Source organism: Podarcis pityusensis, assembly GCF_964106645.2.
Source record: "Podarcis pityusensis genome assembly, chromosome: 15".
NCBI classification, from domain to species: Eukaryota; Metazoa; Chordata; class Lepidosauria; order Squamata; family Lacertidae; genus Podarcis; species Podarcis pityusensis.
Window position 1 is genome coordinate 37,083,278 of NC_138040.1, and position 19,827 is coordinate 37,103,104.

At 43.2% G+C, this 19,827-nt stretch overlaps 1 protein-coding gene across 2 annotated transcripts in view; it reads right to left on the reverse strand.

Moving 5' to 3' along the window:
- Window positions 1-19,827, reverse strand: part of UNC5D (unc-5 netrin receptor D) — a 409,419-nt gene that overhangs the window by 210,529 nt on the left and 179,063 nt on the right. For both annotated transcript variants that reach the window (XM_080982356.1, XM_080982355.1), the window contains exon 2: window positions 3,678-3,896. In XM_080982356.1, the coding sequence (XP_080838482.1) occupies window positions 3,678-3,896 (219 nt within the window). The remainder of the gene's footprint in view (window positions 1-3,677; window positions 3,897-19,827) is intronic.

The following is a 19,827-nucleotide window of genomic DNA, read 5'->3' on the forward strand; positions in this document are numbered from 1 at the left end:
AAATTTCAGTGGCGCCCCGAGTGATGCCAAAATCCAGCACCACTCCCGCCTCTCACCTTCCAATGGACTTCACAGTTGTGGTGCCTGCTGCAGCACCCCAGAAGCTCCGCACCCGGTGCAGTCGTGCTCCCCTAGAACTGTCTTTGCTGTAGCAATCCATTCCCAATCCACATACCTATCCGGAGTGCAAGGGAAGTGGGAAATGCTGTTCTCTGTTGCCACTGCTCACATCTCAGAGAGGACATGTAGAAGGCACGGATAGCAAAGAGGAGAGGAGAGAACTAGAGGGGTTGCAGTGGTCCCTTGCAAGGTAGGGGAAAAGGTAAAGGACCCCTGGACGGATAAGTGCAGTCAAAGGCAACTCTGGGGTTGCGGCGCTCATCTTGTTTTCAGGCCGAGGGAGCCAGCGTTTGTCCACAGACAGCTTTCCGGGTCATGTGGCCAGCAGGACTAAGCCACTTCTGGTGCAACAGAACTTCGTGGCAGAAGTCAGAGTGCACGGAAATGCCGTTTACCTTCCTGCCACAGCGGTACCTATTTATGTACTTGCACTGGTGTGTTTTCGAACTGCTAGGTTGACAGGAGCTGGGACAGAACAATGGGAGCTCACCCTGTCACGGGGATTCGAACAATCGATCTTCCAGTCGGCAAGCCCAAGAGGCTCAGTGGTTTAGACCAATAAGGCCGGCCAAACCCAGCAGTCTGACAACTGTACTATATTGTCTCCTGTTGGATCTCACATAGTGAAAGCCACTTTGAGAAGGAAGCTCAAAGGCTGGGCTGGCAAATTTCAGGCTCTGTAGCCTGGAGACTCTGAAACTCAGACTCTGATAAAGATGGATGCCCTTATCCTTTTGGCTATGCAATCTGTGTCTCAATATAAATAAATAAAAGGAACATCAAGCTGTGCCACTAAAGGGACCACGCAGCATCAATTGCCAGAACAAGTGGATTCATCTCTCTGATGATTAGATGCCTGCAGGCTGAAATACCTGTACTGGCAATTTGGATGTGGATAATTAAAAAGCAGAGTCTTATTAGAATTTCTTAAAGCTAATTATTAATTGAAACTAAAATGTCTTTTAAAGCTTCATCTTAGCAACGAGATTAAAGAACTACATTTTATTAGGGTTTTTTCCTTTAAAGAAGCAAAGTTTGAAATACTGTGACTATCTGACAATATAGTTTGCTGCTAGCAACAGCTTCCAGGACAGCGGTTGCTTTTGATACAGATACCACAGAATGATGTCTTGCATGAGAATACAATCCAAGAATATGCAACACAGTGTACTCAATGCAAGGATTCCTCTAGAAACCAATTATATTTATCTTATGCATTATCTATATATTCAAATATTCCTCTTGACATAGCCATGGGGTGTGTGAATGTTAAGGACAATAAAGCTATTACCCATAAATATTTTTTGCAGCATTATCAGTAATAAGTACAGCTGTTACTCAAGATATACTTTTTCTTTAGGTGAGCCACAACTTCTTTAATGTGCATTTTAAACAAACATCGTACAACTACAGTTATGAAATCTGGATAAGAGCAAGCACAAACAAGGTCCTTCCTCTGGCTACAAATGAGGAGGAGAGGAGAGAGAGGGATTCTAAGGCTTCACCCAGGCTGGTTCCTCAATGTGAACACAACACAAAACCATGGTTTGGTCATGCTGTGTGTGAACTATTGGAATTATTCCAATGTGTGGTGCCCTGGGTAAAATTGCCCAGTTTGTGCTATGAGCCACTCCTAAAATAGGGACAAATTGTAAGAAGGCTTTCTCGTGTATTTTCTGACATATATTTCAGTCTAAAGCTGCAAAAAAGTAAAATCCGTTGGAAGATGACACTATGAAAATGATGTATTTTTCTTCCCCATAATCTGTCAGTCACCTTATTTCCTACACCGTTTTAGAAAATGTGACAATTTTTAATTGCATGTTCTTCCTTGCTATTATCTATTCAAGTGTGTGTGTGTTTTCTCTAAGAAAATCTTATATTCACATTATTATTTCCAAGACACAGAGTTGCCTAGCAATCTGGGAAAGTGGAAGTGTGTGTGTGTGTGTGTGTGTGTGTGTAGGGGGAGTAATAACAACACAGGCCTGTGAGATTACAAGGCAGCAGAACCGTTAAATTGGTTTGCAATACTTATCAAGATGTTTGTTTCTAAATGAGAAAGGATATAGGATTTGCTCGAAGCCTGATAAAATCTGTGGATCATTTCTCAACACCCTTCCCAGCCTTAGAAGCCCTCACTTTGCAGATATCCCTTTATTGCAAAACAGAGTTCTTCCATTTAGCTTCATTAGCTGCCAAACAACTAATAAGGGAGTCAGACTACGGTGCTGTGAACTGCTGGCCTAACATTTCATGACTGTTCCCAACTCAACGTGGGGCAGCAAGCTATGCAGAGCCATTCTCAAAGAAAAAGCCAGCAAAATGTCGCAAAGCATCTAGCATAGTCCTCTAAGACCGCAACCCTAAAGACTCTTGATTCTGAGTCAATACACTTTCACTGCACAGTTAACATATTTAGCTATCACAAGACCTATTTGGGCATACAAGTGACATAGAGGAGATAAGGATGCAGGACATATGAATGAGTCTTGGTCCCACCCTTAATGTCCCCATCATGCAGGAGTGCCAGCTCAAGGGGGTCAAGCCCTTTTGGCCCCCCCTTATGTTTTGGGGGTTGGGCCCCTCCAATGTCCAAGTAGCACAGAGGCTCCTTTGCCTCCTCCACCTGCTGCGGAGGGGAGGGAGAGTTGGAGCAGCCTTCTGCTGGTGGCAGAGCCAGGAAGAGAAGGAGAAGGAGCCACCAGCCACTGAAGCCATGCAGCCACCCCCGGCTCCTCCCAACATCCTGACATCACACGCACAATGTCGGGACATCACATGTACTCAATTGCCCCCCAAATCGCTCTCGTAAGGTGGCACCTCTGCCACCATTGTTCCCTTCCCTTCTTGAGCAGGTGGGTCTGAAGAGGGCTTCTATGTGTGTTTGCATGGACAATGACAACTGTGGTCAGTTGAAAACAGAAGCCCCTCTTCACACATTCACTTTGAATGCCAAAAGAGAGTTTTATCTTAACCAAAGTCAGGCATTATAACTCCCTCATGTAAGAACACCAGAAGAGTCCCCCTGGAGCCAGCCAAAGGCCCAACTAGTCCAGCCTCCTGATCTCACAGTGACCAGACAGATGCCCAAAGGAAGGCCTGAATTCAATAGCTGTGATTCCCAGCACCAGGTATTCAGAGGCATACTGCATTTGATAGGGAAAGTCTTACACATCCATCATGACTGAGGAGCCATTGGTAGCCTTACTGATAACCTAACAGAACCACAACTTCCAGGGTACTATAATTTAACAATCATCCCCTCTTTGTAGGGAACTATAGGAATTGGAACTTTGTGAGGAGAATAACTATTTACTAAAAACTCTCAGCACCCTTAGCAAACTACAAAACCCATGATTCTTTGGGGGGAAGCTGTTTAAAGCGACAGAATACTGCTTTAAATGTGTAGTGCAAATATGGCCAAAGACTGGGGGGCAGGGGAATGTAAAATGGAGAAAGCCATCCGTAGACCTGAGATACAAGTGAACAAGGATAATGACCAATGTGTTTGGAGCAGATAATTCATTCAGTGCCACACGGAATTTCTTCCTTACCTGTACTTTCGTCCATGCTCTCCTCAGAGACATGCTCATTTTGGTGCACCCACTCCCCATTGCACTTGAAGAAGATCTGCATTGCAGGCACAGCTCGGCAGCGCAACACAATAGGGTTGCTTTTGATTATATACGCATCGTCTGGCTCTTGCAGAAAATGGGGCAGTGTCCCAGGAGCAGACGGGATGGACTCTGGGAGGGTTTCGCCATTGTCATTGCCTGCAAATGAAAAAGAAAGGAAATGTCACACATGAAGGAATCCTGGTCAAATACAAATCAGATCATGGCCCAAATAGGATGCTTGGACCTGGGTGTTGTTGTTTACAACATTCGTGATACATTTGGCCAGCAGCAACAGTTAACATGACAAGATCTGAAAGCAAAAGATCTCAGCAGGATGGATCTGGTCCATGACTGGATAGGAAGCATGCATGGTACTTTCAGTTCCATTTAAGAAAGGAAAGATGATTATTATGATAATTTAACTAACTAACTAGTGAATTGAGACAATGGGGCCACACCTAGCACATCTATGAACTGGCAGTTCAGTGAGTGTGCTCACAACTCAGAAGAATTTGCAGCAGACTTCCCCAAGCTGGTGCCTTCCTGGTGTTTGGGACTAGAACTTCCATCAGCCTTAATCAGCGCACCCAGTGCTCAGGAATGATGGGACTTGTAGTCTAAAGCATCTGGAAAGCACCAGCTTGGGGAAGGCTGACCTACAACCATCCAAGGGTGCAAATCTGTGCAGTAATATTAAAGACATGTAGCACAAAGGAAGAGAGTGAAATTCTAGCCCAAGGGGAATGCAAGAAAGCAAGTTTGCTGCGCACATGACAGAATTATCATATTAAAGAATAAAATATGCATCATTACTGATGTGAAATATTCACTAAAGTGGAAAACACTGATATAGTATCAACATCCACCAAGACTCTGACAGGTATCCCCATTTTACAGAACGGAACAGAGGCTTCATATAAAAATTGCTCCAACATTTCACAGGAGAAAATAGAGACAACCCTTTACATGAAAAGCTAGAATGAGCCTGCAGCAGAGTCCAGTTGCCTGAGGAGAACATAATCCAGCCTACAAGTGTGACATAAGTAGGAACTAATTAAACATATGCAACAACCGAAGGTGGTGAGTCAACCCACAGACAACTATAGGTCAATGCAATTAAGTGTGTCGAAGGTATGAGAGCTGCTGAGGGATTTTGCTGTTCCAGCCCCATTAAAGCTATCATTTAAGTCACTAGCCCTTCTAGAATTAACATGATCAAACATAATGTGAAAGCACCACTCAAAACAACTGCTTCGTAAGCCAGTGGGTGAAGTTAGAGCAGGTGGACCAGATCTTTGCCTCTCCCGCCCTACATAGGTCACTTTGACTGACAAGACAAGTTCAGAGATTTACTCATAAAAACATCAGAGAAGCATTTATCTGCACTGGTTGCATGGGAACAGGACAGACACACGAAACAGTTTTGCCACTGTCACACTACATTTTGCCCACTGGATCACAATTAAGTTAGTCTTTGGTAAAGAAGGCAGTCGATGGTCTCTTAAAGTCTCCGAAGTACTTTTGCTTTAACGTAAACACGTGCATGCATTTTTTAGGATGGAGCTGCAGGGACATTTCATATGATTTAAATTGCACTCACACACTCCTTAATGTATTGTTAAAATGATGCAGTTCACCCATTTATGACATGTCAACCGACAGTAAATATTACATCCCTGTAGGCTTTATTAAATCCATGCATTAGAAGGAACAAAAGGCATTAAAACATTTTATGCGAGAAAAGAACTCCCTACTTCCATTGGTGCCTTGAGCGATGTCAAAGTTGTACATTTCGACTTGTACTTATGCAGTTTAATAGCCCGTGAAAAAAGGGTGGAATATTCACAAAAAATGTAATCACCTAATCATAGAATATTAGAAAGGGCCCAACAGGGCATTATAGTTCATCCAGAACCCCAGGGGCTTCTTGTTATCTAAAGCATCTTTTACATCATCACCACCATGATCCGTGTAGATTTGCCATTTCATTAAGAGCATTGCAGAGTAGAATTTCAGCGGAAAAGAAGCTCAGATATGATTTGCTTAGTGTTATATATATATATATATATATATCCATCCCATTTGGGTGGTGTCTGGGGCACTCAAGGCAGGCCCAAAACAGAATCTGGTAGGCGCTAGGCAGATTAAAATGATGGATGTTCTGGCAATCTTGCTCTCTCTGTGGAAAGTATGTGTGCGTAAGAGAGCAGAGGCAGAGCAACAGTAGCAAGAAGAAAATGCACCCACTCAGGTGAAGTGGCTCAGGTGAAGCAGGTGGGAGAGCTAGCTAATAGCATCTGGACAAAGGTCCATCCCTCTCACCACAAAAGAAAAAAAAGACATAAATCTGGAACCAGCACAGATACCATGTGATGTGCACCTTTAAAAATATACAGGCAACAATCGGCCTATCAATTTCTTCCCAAACTCACTGGTGTGTAGTGTGGCCATATGCCCCACTGTACCAAGTATAGTCCTTTATCTGAAGGAGTCCTCTGTCTGAAAGGCTGTCTCACCCACAAGTTCAATATGAAAATACAAAACCCTAAGAAGGGAAAGCCAGGGGGACCATCAAGTTGCTCATCCAACATTTAGCAGCACCTGGGCAGCAGACCGAACAGGCACACATGGGTTACCTGGCCTCAGCCTTCCCCACTATGGTGGCATGTGTTGTAACTCTATTTAAATCACAGTTATCGTTTCTAAATTTGCATACATGCACAAATGAGCAGATGCCAATGTTATGCAAATCTGTATCATTTTGGGGAGGGCGACGCATTTCTTCTCGAATTAAATTAAGCCACTTCCTGGTTGACATCACCACAGCAGCCCTTGAACGATAAAGAAAATAAAACATTGTGTGTGTGTGTGTTTGACAAAATTGTTTAGAATCAAGTGGGGCTCTGGAACATTTCTGCTTGCAAATTATTAGCACTTTTCATGTTTATATCCGTCATTTTTCAAGATGGAGGCTATTCGTAGCTTCGGGGAAAGAGTGTAATGCCGCAATGAATGACAAGACCCAACAATCAAACATATTGTGTGCTGTTGTTTTCGTTTGCATTCTTTGGAAATTACCTTTCAGAAAGTGTTTTGTGTTTTATGCCCCATGCGCTCACGTAGTAGGTCCTCTAATTCTTTTTATGACAGTAATGAAAAGAAGAGGCGAGAGAGTTAGAAAGAAACAGGAATGCAGTGTTTGTCATTTTTCAAAGCCCTGATAGCAGCAGAAGCAACAAATCTTTACAAATTTTAAACAAAATGGAAATATAATTAAAAACTCCCCCTTAGAAAACCAAGTTTCCTTCTTTTAGAAGAAGATAGTTTGAATGATGTTAATTCTTTGGAAGACACATTTTAAATTAAAATAAGATTTCTTTAAAAACTGAATTAAACACCCTCTTATGGAAATAAACAGCATTAGCCATGTTATAGCAGGTGCCGGATATGCCATTAGCAAAGTGCTACATTCTAAATTTTTCAGGTTTTATGGACTGCGATTTGGTAGCTTTTTACCATTTATACAGCCCTATAAAACCAAACAGCGTATTATTGTAGAAAATATGCCTTGGGAAGTACCTGAGAGCAAGCAAGGAAAGGTTTTTTGGTCGTAACAAAACTAATATCTTACTTGCCTAGAAATGTTCTTTAGAGCAATGTGCACATTTCCAAGTATAAAAACAGGAAGGTAATGCACCACTTGCCATAAAAGGTGAACAAGGATCTAGATCTTGTTTGTGAGCTCAGAATGTTCTCTGAAGAAAACAGAAAACAGGGATCACATTTGCAAGCAGACCAGCAACTGGAGATGGACATTACCATTTTTTTTCCTGTGAGCACAAACTGTTTATCACCTTCTATACAAATGGTTGTCTGGGATAGGGACTTACTATGTTATTTGGATGTTATTTTGGATGTATTGCCTAAACTCCATCTTTGGGGTTAGGGTGTAGTATTTTAGTTTATATGTGTATGGTGTCGTTATACAGTTGTACCTTGGAAGCCGAACGGAATCCGTTTTGGAAGTCCATTCGACTTCCAAAATGTTTGACTTCCAAGGCGCGGCTTCTGATTGGCTGCAGGAGCTTGCTGCAGCCAATCAGAAGCCACCGAAGCCCCGCTTCACAAACTGGAACACTCCATTTGACTTCCAAAATGTTCGACTTCCAAGGTGCAGCTTTTGATTGGCTGCAGGAGCTGGCTGCAGCCAATTGGAAGCCGCACCGGGCATTCAGCTTCCAAAAGAACGTTCGCAAACCGGAACACTCACTTTCGGGTTTGCGACGTTCAGGAGCCAAAACGTTCAACTGCTAAGGCATTCATCAACCAAGGTATGACTGTATATTGTAGGAATCTAATAAAAACAACAGCATGAACATGCAGATATTTTTGGCACCCCTAAGAACATATTAAGAACCTGCTGGATCAGGCCAATGGCCCACCTACTTCAGCAACCTGTTCCTATAAGGTTATATCCAGTTTTAGCCATACTCAGACTGGACTAATTGAAATTAATGGACACAGCTAACTCTGCTGGGTATTTAGTAGGATACAAGCCACAGAGGCCAACAAGTTGCCTATAGGAAGTCCGAAAACAGGACCAATCCAACTCAGCATAGTCTAAGCTGACTGGTGGCAGCTGTCCAGGATTTCAGACAAGGTTCTCTCCCGGCCCTACCTGGAGATGCTGGGCGTTGAACCCGGAACCTTGTGCATGCAAAACAGATACTCTTCCATTGAGCTAAGGTCCTTCCCTCAAGTTAACAAAGTTGGTGGCTGTTGCTACTTCTTGTAGTGTGAGAGCCAGAACTGTAATCCCTCCCTAAAAACACAGAACACATTGCATACTTGTTCCATGTCAGGAACACTGGAGAGAGATTAAAATGGGGGCTGGCTTGGATGTCACTGGAACCTATGGTTTCCTGGTATATGCATAACACCTAGGCTGACATCTTCTCCCTCTCCTCCTCTTGTGTGATTACAAAGCGATTGAAAGCTTTTATTCTATAAATAAGAAAATTAAACTGTGCTATTTTCAGGTTTGCATTCTTAAATATTCCACATTTCTGCATTACACCTGAATACAGATAACTATAGTTTGTTTTTGGAGCAATCCAGGAACAAACCATAGTTCCCTGTGTCTTCTAACATTTTCCCCAACCCTCTGCAGCACATTTGGGGTGCGTACTGAGCACATGCAGAGGGTGGAGAAGGATAGAGGTGGAGTTTGTTGTGCAAGTGTAAATCCTTGCACTAACAAAATGAATTCATTGGATATTCCCCCATAGTGCTGTGCATGCATAGCTGGAAAGAGTATTTTGAACTTGGGATGGGAAGAAATTTGGTTCCGTTCACATTTTAATATGAAACGATCTCATTCACTCTTCTCAAAACAATACAAAAAGCTAAAATGCAGCTATTTTTTGAAATTTACACTCCTCTGAATTTGTGATGCAGTTCTCCAACCAAGTAATGTATACAAAAAGGTGGAATAAAAATACATAGATTATATTAGACTTGCAAAACATTGTACATTAGAAAAACTGAGCACTGTTGTTGTTTTTTATCAGCACCTTTTTAAAAATATATATATGCAAACTGATGCAGAAATGAGCACAATGGAATTTAAGATTGAAAAAGAAATGAGAACTGAAACTGACCGATTTGTCCATCCCTATTTACAATCTCATCAGCACCTATGATTGGCAGGCAGCATGAACCCCCTGGATTGGCCAGAGCTGTAAGAAATCCCCAGAATAGAGTCCTGTGGAGTTCAGTGGAGCTTACTTCTTAAAGTTAAGTGGGCACATGATTGCAGCCTCCGTCTTTTCACGTCAGTCACATCTTTGCTTGGCTGCACAGCCAGAGGCTCCTGGCTTTATGCTAACGCTCAGATTTATGTGAGCAGATTAGAGCAATGCAAAACTATGGCAGTGAAAGGCAAGCCCTACCCAAGGGTTAACTCGCCGTAGGTTGCATAAGAGCATCACACAAGCGATTATTAGCATGGAAATCACATTCATTATTCAGATGGGGAAACACAATCAGATGGGCCTTGTCTGTGTGCTCTTAATCAGGAGAGCAGAGCCCCCCTCCTGCTTTTGCATTAGGATTTCTTTTTGAAATTACTTAAGATGTTGATGGGAGCTGGAGATTTGATGTCCACACAAATCCCTAATACCTTTGTACCTTTAATACATGGATTTACTAAAGCCTACAGGGACATGGTATTTAGCAAAGATTGACAATAAAGGAAACAGCAAGAGTGGTCAGCAGTAGAACATGCATGCTGATTTGTTCCATGGCTTATAAAGGCAGCAAAGCCTTACAATATTTGTGGCGTGGGGGCACTTATTACTTATTTGGTACACTGAAAAAGTAAGTTGGGATTTGCATGACTTCAACATGAACATAATTTCAAAGGGCTCTGCCATAACTCGTCACTGCATCTGTTCTTTACAAGTTACAGTGCACTTAGGTTAACCCCATACAGATGCTCTGCTTGATGAGCAACCCCTTCTGGTACACCTATATCCCCACCTGTTGGCAGGTTGGTAAAGACTCATTGGGGTCAACCACCCCAATGTAATCTAAATACAGAATTGGTGGCTATTCAAATTACAAAAACTGAACTATTAAGCAGCTTATAAATACTTTTAAATGACAAAGCAGTAGATAACCCAGAGCCTGGGCTTCCCACACAACTAGACATATATCAGCAGGAAGGGCAAGGCAAAACACCTTTTGGATTCTACCTATGCGATGTAAACAGATGTTGTATAGAACAAGGCTCGATTAGGGCCTGCTTGTGCATGTGGCTTGTGAAATAACGAGACACTGCAGGATGTCTGTGTGTCAGGACTGAGTCATAGGCAGCAGTCAGAAATGAACCAGGAGCTGAGTCATGCAGAAGTATACCAGAGCCAGATAAAACCTTGGCTGTGATGTAAAATTCATGCTTTACAGTCCTTGTACAATGGGGTACAGTGGCTAGTATGGTGGGTAGAACCAGTCCCAGTGCTGAGAAGAGGAACACAGCAAACTGCCTTATACTGAGTCAGGCCATTGGGCCATCTACCTCAGTACTGACTACACTGACTGGCAGCCAGGGCTGTCCTAAGCATATGTGGTGCAGGGGTGCAAAGATCCACCCAGTGCCCAGTCCCAGGTTGCCCAGTCCCAAGTGCACAAGGGGGCGGAGCCGGCCGGCCACCTCAGTGTCTTGCTGGCTTGGTCGCCGCTGAACTCGCGGCGCAGAGCTGCCCGCAGCAGAAGAGTCCACTGCAGCGCTCTGACCAACGGGCGGGCTCTTCCCTGGACTCAACTCTTGGGACCCGGACTCTCAGCCTGGCACCTCTGAGAGCCTGGCGCCTAGGTGCCCCACACTCCTAGTGCCTATGGGTAAGACGGCCCTGCTGGCAGCAGCTTTCCAGGATTCCAGACTGGGAATATTCAGGAAACGTTGGAGACTGAACCTGGGACCGTCTACATACCAAGCAGATATTCTACCACTGAGCCCTTCCCGATAAAAATACTTCTTTGCCTGGAAGATGCTTCCCAACTGCAATTCTGATGCCTCACAACTAGGGATAGGCAGATCCATTGATGTCTGGTCCATTCCAAATCTCAGGGAGGACAGAACTGTCCTGTTTTGTTTCAAAGTGGATTTTAATGGAAAATGCTTAGCATTCCACCTACAAACACAAACTTTTTTAAAAAGGACTTAGAAAGTAATCTGAGGGTTGCACATAGCCTCTGTGCCCGTATTCTTTTTAAAAAATTTAAAACTTCTAAAACAGAATAGTGTGTGTGTGTTTAGTATCAAGCTTACTGCACAAAGGTAAAAAGAAAATGCATTTGTTGCTCCACCCACTTTTCTTGCCCATCACTCTCATGTGATCCCTGGAAGATTGCCCAGAAGGGAATGTGGCCCTTAAGTAGAGAAAGGATTTCAACACCTGCATTAGGAAATGCAACCCTTCCCTTAAAAACAAAAATAAAAAAAATAATCACCTAACATATTTAGCCCTGCAAAAAGGTAAAGGGACCCCTGACCATTAGGTCCAGTTGTGGACAACTCTGGGGTTGCAGTGCTCATCTTGCTTTACTGGCCAAGGGAGCCGGCGTACAGCTTCCGGGTCATGTGCCCAGCATGACTAAGCCACTTCTGGCAAACCAAAGCAGCACACAGAAATGCTGTTTACCTTCCCACCAGAGCAGTACCTATTTATCTACTTCGCAGGAGCAGGGACCGAGCAACGGGAGCTCACTCCATCGCGGGGATTCGAACCGCTGACCTTCTGCTCGGCAAGCCCTAGGCTCTGTGGTTTAGACCACAGCGCCACCCGCGTCCCTGTTTAGCCCTGTACCTAAGCTTTTAATTCTATGTGCCTAACAAGCTTTAAAATCTAAAATGTTCCGCAAAAGGCAAGCTTTGAGCAGTCGTGGCCACTGCCGTGCAAAAGGTTTAGCCAAGCAAGCTTGTTCATCATCATCATCATCATCATACAATAATAATACCTTTATTGTCAATGTACAACTTGTGTACAATGAAATTAATCGAGCCCCCCCACACACACATACAAACACTCAATCTCATTGCACTGTGTGCTTGTCGCACAACACACCAACCCTGAAAGTCAGTTGCACTATATTATTTTCCGTTCAGCAGCCTAACAGCCCACAGATAGAGCCCAGCTCTAAGTATTGTAATATGGAGAATCTTGCTGTAATACAAGATAACTGGCTACAGCTTCGTAGGAACAAAATCTCTTCGATGTTGCAACAATGTTTGGTTTGCCGAGAGTTCTCATTTATTGCTACCTAACAACCCTGAATCAGATCAGCCCTAGATCCTGCTTTCAAGACAGTTACTGCTCAGGAAAAGAGAAGGAAATAAAAAAGGGGGCGGGGGAGGGGATATCCAGCTAAGTAGAAAAGCCAGAGGCTGGGGAATGGAACATGTATTGATCTTCTTCTATCATTCTTTTTTGAAGCTTCAGTGCAAACATTTGGCATTTTGAGAGTCAAATCAGGAGGTGTCCCCCCAGGTGGGGGAAGAAAAAGAAAACAAGCAGGCAAACAAACAAAAGCAGACACAAAACCCATGCACCCCTGCTCATCCAAAATTCCAACAGAGACTTCCTTTCTTCTTTGACAATGCTTCATCAAACCAGAATCAAGTTTGTAGTCAGAGACTGAACCATGGATGCACTGTGAAACTGTTTGAAGAAACAATAAAAGTTCTTGGTCTAATAGGCCAACTTCTCATCCTACTTCCACAGAGGATCAGGCTATCAAAGTCTATTGTCCATTATGACCATGTTGTACCTCCACTGTCAGAGAGGTACCAGTTGCTGAAAATCACAAGTGGGGAGGGTCCTTAAGAACTTGGGGCCAGTTTACCTGTGAGATCGCTTTGCCCCACATGTGCCCCTTTGACTGCTTTGATCGGCGGAATTGGCACTACTACAGGTGCCACATAATAACTCGATCACTTAGTGAGCTTCCCGTACCCATCCTGTTGGCCATCATGAGAAAAGGACATTGAAGTAGATAGGCTTCCGGCCTGATCCTGCTCGACTCTTCTTACATTCTGCTCCAAAAGTCCTCACTCCAGATTTACCGCTTTCTCTCTTTGTCTGGGTTATGGGTAACCCTGCTGATGGTCTGCCATGGAACAGGATTCACCCCATCAATAAACCAGTGGATCAGTTACCAACAGTAGCATGCAGCCTGAATGACATTGTGAAATTTCCACAGAAAACACATTTTCTGAATGAGAAATTCATCATCTGCAAGGTAGGGTATACTATGAGTTTGCTTAGCAGACAGATTGTGTCCAAGGAATAGTCTGAAGACAGTGTGCGGTGGCAAATTTTGAAAGTGCAGGAGCCTATTTATGACAGCCGCCACAGCCACTCCCTAAACAAAAGTAAATAAATATTTTTTTAAAAAGACAGGCAAGACAGCTGTGTCGATCCAAATGACACACACTCACACCGATGAGCAGGAGTATGTAGCAATAGCAATTTTTGCAGTAATGGAATAGTGAGCGGGCAAAGGGAGGGCGGGTAGTGGCTTGGTTGGCATCTTGAACTTTGGCTGGGGAGACCTGGATTCATAGCCCTGATCACATCATCAGTTCCCTGGGTAATCTTGGGCCAGACATTGTCGCAGCCAAGCCTACCTAACAAAAAGGGAGCACGTGCCAGGTGAAATAGTTCTCTTCCCTTGCATATTTGTAAACATCGCAAACACCGTGGAGATGCAGTAAGCTTCTGGCGCTCTCCTTTTTCAAAGGAAACATAAACCACCAGTGCTACTCCTGTAATTTGTCATCACAATGCAAGAGTATGTTAAGACTCCCTTCTGCAGATGTAAGATGCTAAAACATTTAACTAATATTTGCTGCTTCGAAAATGGGGCAGGCGTTAGAGATTCCAACGGCACGCTTTGATTTAGCGCTTGCAATGCTACTCACATCAGCGTCCCCTTGACACTGTTGAGATGTTGTCTGTGCATCGCACTGTCACACAGAGAGATGTGTTAACATTGCCCCCCCTTTCAACGCCTTGACATTGAACAGTTGTCTTCCCACACTCACAATGACATTATTCTGCTACATCCTGATATCAGAAAGTCATCTCTGTTTCTACAGCACAGGCATCTCTTTTGTTTTCCCGTGTTTCTTTTTTTCCCCTTTTTGACATTGTCTTACCATATCACACTTGTAAGGATATTATCTTGGCAACCCAATTATGATTGCAAGTTCCATTGAAAAGAAACACAAACACTATCTCAATGGAAAATCTAAGAGGAAAGAACATATCATGTGCAGAATGGCTTCCTCTGTCTTTGCAGCATGTCAGGACATTTTAGCCACCTCACCATCTCTTGCAGATGAATTAAATTGTGCTATATTTTCTTTTGCCTTTGCCTTTTGGGACTCTTGTGCATGCAAGAAATGCTGTGTGACCCAAAGGCCTGTCAGTTCACTGTGGTATATTGCCAAATGGTGGTATTAAACCATTTTGACCGTGGTTCTGCCTCCTCAGTTGTAAATTGCTTATTCTGGAATGACTCTATAAACATTTAGAGAACACTTTAGCTATGCTTGCAAACCACGCTTTGCCAATTAAGGCAGCAGGGGAAGGTGGAGTCTTGGCATATATATCGATGTGCTGCCAGGCAGGTATTGGAGAACTCATCCAGCCGTTTTAATAGGGCGAAACAGTGAAGAGTATCAACTTTACTGTTGCTGCCCTTAGTGTGTGGCTGCCCTGTGTTGTGAGCAAGGGGAGAAGAAGGAATCTGCCCTACTTGGGCATTCCGTTATGAGGCGGTCCAAGAGCTGTGGGCATCTGCATCCCCATCCACCCCCACAAAAACATAATGAAAGCTGCTACTAAAAGCAGCTGATTGTTTTCTAAATGCAAGCTTTAGTTGTAAGCAGTATACTTTGACAGGGACCCTACGAACATACCTTTCATCCATTGTTATATGTCCACTGGAAGGAAACATAAAAGCAATCAACAAATGTAATTTTCAGCAGTGCATCTTAGGGATGGGCCATTCTGTCAGTTTGGGTATCTCCGTTTTCCAGTCTTAAGTCTGGTTCTCCATATTTCCACAACAGTTTGTGATTATTAGTTTTTAATTCCCCATGAAATTTTATCAGAACTTCAGAGCAATCTTCTCCTGTCATACACTTTTGAATGCCATTTTGCATAATATGCGTAAACCAAGTTCCTCTAATGTAATGCACCTTTGTATGTTATTTTCACTAATATATGCATTTATATGCACAGTTTGCCTTATGTCTGTGTGTATTACTAGGCTGGATAACTGCACTGCAAAATTTGGAGAAGTCTAGATTTTGAAGAATGGCAGCATTTCATTTCGTGACTCTTCTTCAAAAGTGTGAATTAGTGAGATTTGCCTTTAAATGTGGACTGAAACAAATTCTTCTTGCCTTCCTAGTACGTTCACACACACACACACATACACACACACTTTTTTAACTGCTGAATGATGCAGAAACGGGAAACTGACACAGACTGCTAAATCTGATGCAATCGATCCTTGTTGCTAAGATTCTGAATTCCAGCTGTGCTTTCAGCTGGAAACTTCCATCCCACCTTAAGGTCATGAAGCCAATAGCCTTCTCCTACTATGGCTGCTCAAAACTGGTGCTCCAATTCTGGAGCTCCCATAAACTCATCATATCTAACAGCCAGCAGTGAGAAACCTAGGGCTCATCCACACTTCTGCTTGTTCTGTGCCTATAAATCTCCCCCCCCCCCCGCTTTCTAGGCAAAGGTCCGAGCGGTTTTGCCTTTGCCCTGCCACTTTCCTTCAGAAAACCTGCTCTTTAGCACTACATTGGAACAAATGGCGATCCGGTGAAAATCCGATTGCCATTTATTTCACTGTAGAATTAAACTGCCAGTTTTCCCGGGTAAAAAAAATGGGGCAACTGGAAGTGTGGATGAGCCCTGGAGAGCTGCATGAAAGCCAACCTTTCATCTCAAAACTGACTTCACTGGAGCTTCTCTGGCTTCTCCTAATCCTTCTCATCAGAAAGTTGGGTGACAGGTGGGAAATTGTTCTGCCAGTGAAAGAAAACAAAATTAATTTCCCCTGGCAATTTTCTGCAAGGATGCCCCCCCCCCCCAAATAAGAATGTGCAATAAGTTGTGGAAATAAATATGAAATATTGCACTAGGGCAGCACGCACAAAATCACCAGCCAGAAATCCATTCTAAGATTATCAGAATGTCAATGGCTTCTAGCTGATTTCCACTAATGTATATTAAGGCAAGGCTCACAGTTTTACACAGAGTGCTCCTGTACGAAATGAGAAGTTGTATTTTTAAGCTTCCTAGTTTTCCTTCCCACTTTATTATTTTTTCAATGTTCTTTGTGCCTTCTAATATCTGACTATACATTCATTTTACACTTCATAGAAGAAACTTAGAAAGCAGATGTTATCAGACCCATTTTACAAATGGTAAGTGTAGGGATCACATGGGATTACCATGAGGAATTATAAAATATACATCAAGCCATCATGTCCACGATGAAAGCATTGTGTTGACTGGGTTTGATATATTGACGATAATTTCTGATTAAATCCCATAAGATTCTACATTCATGGCCTTTTCATGCCCTTTTGACTCTACTGCCCATTCCTCTCTTCCCCAAATGTCACGTACACAGCAGTACACAGCAGTTGCTTCGCCAGGCAGGCATCCTGTGCCATAAAAAGATAGTGGGCAAGTTCTTTGATGTAGTTTCTTAATCTTGGAACCAGGAAACAGATCTCACATGAAGGTGATAGTGGTCTGGTCTTTCTGGCCATCCTTCTTATCATGGTTATTTCTCAGCTCTGGGGTTGCCAGATGCACCCCTTTGTAGTTCTCAAGTTATTTACTACCCCTTTGTAGTTCTCAACTTATTTACCCCAAAATATATGCATGCTAATTAGTGTTGTAGTGTAACTTTTTCCCCACTTGGGGTTTGATGAAATGCTCAGAGGAAATATGATTGGTTCTTGCGAGCACTGTGTAAAAGATTCTTTTGCTAATAAAATGGCCTGGCGAGGGGTGTGGTTTACGCACTTTTCTCCGAGAGCCTTGCTGGTCAAAGCCTCGTGTCTTGATTTTTAATCAGGGTCCAATCCTTCCTTTACTTTGCAAACGCAACAGTAAGTGGCCAATATTTGTTAGGTGACTCTAAACAGATCCCAAAGTAGAAGTGTGAATGTCAGCCTGAAGCAGGGATAGGTTTGGGTAATGTTTGGTAGTATGTCACCCTGAGAGATTGGCTCAGTAATAAATTCCAGGGACAAAAAAACAACAACCCTCTTTTTGAACCAGAAGTGAGCTTCCATCCTAGTTCCTACTCACCCATCCATCTCCTTTCAACATAAGCCTTCCCAGCCAGCAGCCCTCCATCCCAGAAGCACATCCTTTTTGTCCCTTTAAAGCTGATACGTCCCATTTAACACAGAGGGAGGGGGAAATGGCGCAGCCCAAATGATCAGAATCCCCACACCGATCCATGCGGCGATTCCTGGACCATCCACGGGCCAGATCCAGAAGGCAACTGGGCCAGATCCTGCCCCAGGGCCTTAGTTTGCCAACTCATAGTTAAGACTAATTGCACTATGTTCAGGCTCAGATGCAATTCTCAAATGCAGTTACTTAAAAATGGTAGTGTAGCCATGCAGAATGAAAGGGGAACAGGGAACAGATGAAGCGGAGGCTTCTTCATGTAATGCTAATCTATTGTTTAGCACTGAGTCCCAATGAGGGTAGCGTGAACCCATGACGCCATGTAGAGCCCCATTGCTGTCCTAGCCATATTCTGAAACACTGATTTCTGACAAAGAGCGCTCTTAGAAACAATTATCATCAGTGCTTCCGTAGCTGCTCTTTTGTGGATGGCAGAAGACCACATTTTCCCTACATAGTTTCTATCACACATTAAAATATTTCACTGATGTTTTCCGTTGTACTCCCTTCAGCAGTTTCATGTGAAATTTACACTTTGGGGAAATTAAGAGAACCATTTTGCATAAACCCAATTTATAATAGTTGCATCAGGGCAGAGAGTTTATCTCCACCAATGAGGATTAATATGATCTTTAGAAAACACTAGTGGCCTTACCTTGCCAGGCGAGATGAATGTGTTATCCTATTGTAATCCCGTATGTATTCTAAATCTGTGTCTTACTTATGCATATTTATAAAAATGATATATTGCATTTATTAAATATTAAATGGATTACAAACTTGAAGAATCCTTCATGCATTTATTTAACATCTAGGTTTTTTGTTTTTTTTTAAAGGAATATAAATCTCCTTTTCCCCTTTAAATTCACAAAAGGTTTCCTCCACCAGTCTTCCAAACAGGCAAATCTGTAATGAAAAAGCTTCCAGCATTCAGTGCAGAAAGAATATAAAAATGCAGGAGGTGGGATAGGGAGAGAGATTTGACTCTTAGAGGCATTAAGGGGCAATGCTATGCAATTTTATGGATAGACTGATATCTATCCAATTCCAAACAATATAGACAGGGAGTCCAAAAGGCCTTCACTGTTCTACTCTGTACCTTCAGGAAACTCAAACAAATTTCCCCAGCCTCAACATTTAATGATAGTTGGTAACACAGATCATAGTTAAAGCTATGGTTTTCCCAGTAGTGATGTATGGAAGTGAGAGCTGGACCATAAAGAAGGCTGATCGCCGAAGAATTGATGCTTTTGAATTATGGTCTGGAGGAGACTCTTGAGAGTCCCATGGACTGCAAGAAGATCAAACGTATCCATTCTTAAGGAAATCAGCCCTGAGTGCTCACTGGAAGGACAGATCCTGAAGCTGAGGCTCCAATACTTTGTCCACCTCATGAGAAGAGAAGACTCCCTGGAAAAGACCCTGATTTTGGGAAAGATGGAGGGCACAAGGAGAAGGGGACGACAGAGAACGAGATGGTTGGATAGTGTTCTCGAAGCTACCAGCATGAGTTTGACCAAACTGTGGGAGGCAGTGGAAGACGGGAGTGCCCGGCATGCTCTGGTCCATGGGGTCACGAAGAGTCGGACACGACTAAACGACTAAACTACAACAACAACGCAGATCATCACTGAGGGGTCAGTTTAAAGCTTGGACACATATAGATGTATTTAAAACACCCCACCAAGACAATACCAAGACAATTATCACTGAGCAGGTGGAGATAACATCAGCAGAATGATCAGTCACAGCTGAATGAGAAGTTGGTCCAGTGTTAGCATCACGGAAGCCTTTGTATGGGAGCTTTCAGCAGCGAGCAAGAGAAGTTGGCCGCTGTGAGAACAGAATGCTGGGCTAGGTGAACCCTACTCACTTGGATCTTTACTCTCTTGGTAAAGCTGCATGCAAGCCATAGATTTAAAGCACACACTCACATACACCGCAAATAATTGTGGGAACTGTAGATTACTCAGCTCACAGTTACAATTCCCAGCATCCTTAACAGACCACAGTTACTAATATTCTTTCTTTGGGGGGAGGATGCTTTAAATGCATGGTGTGCCCACAGC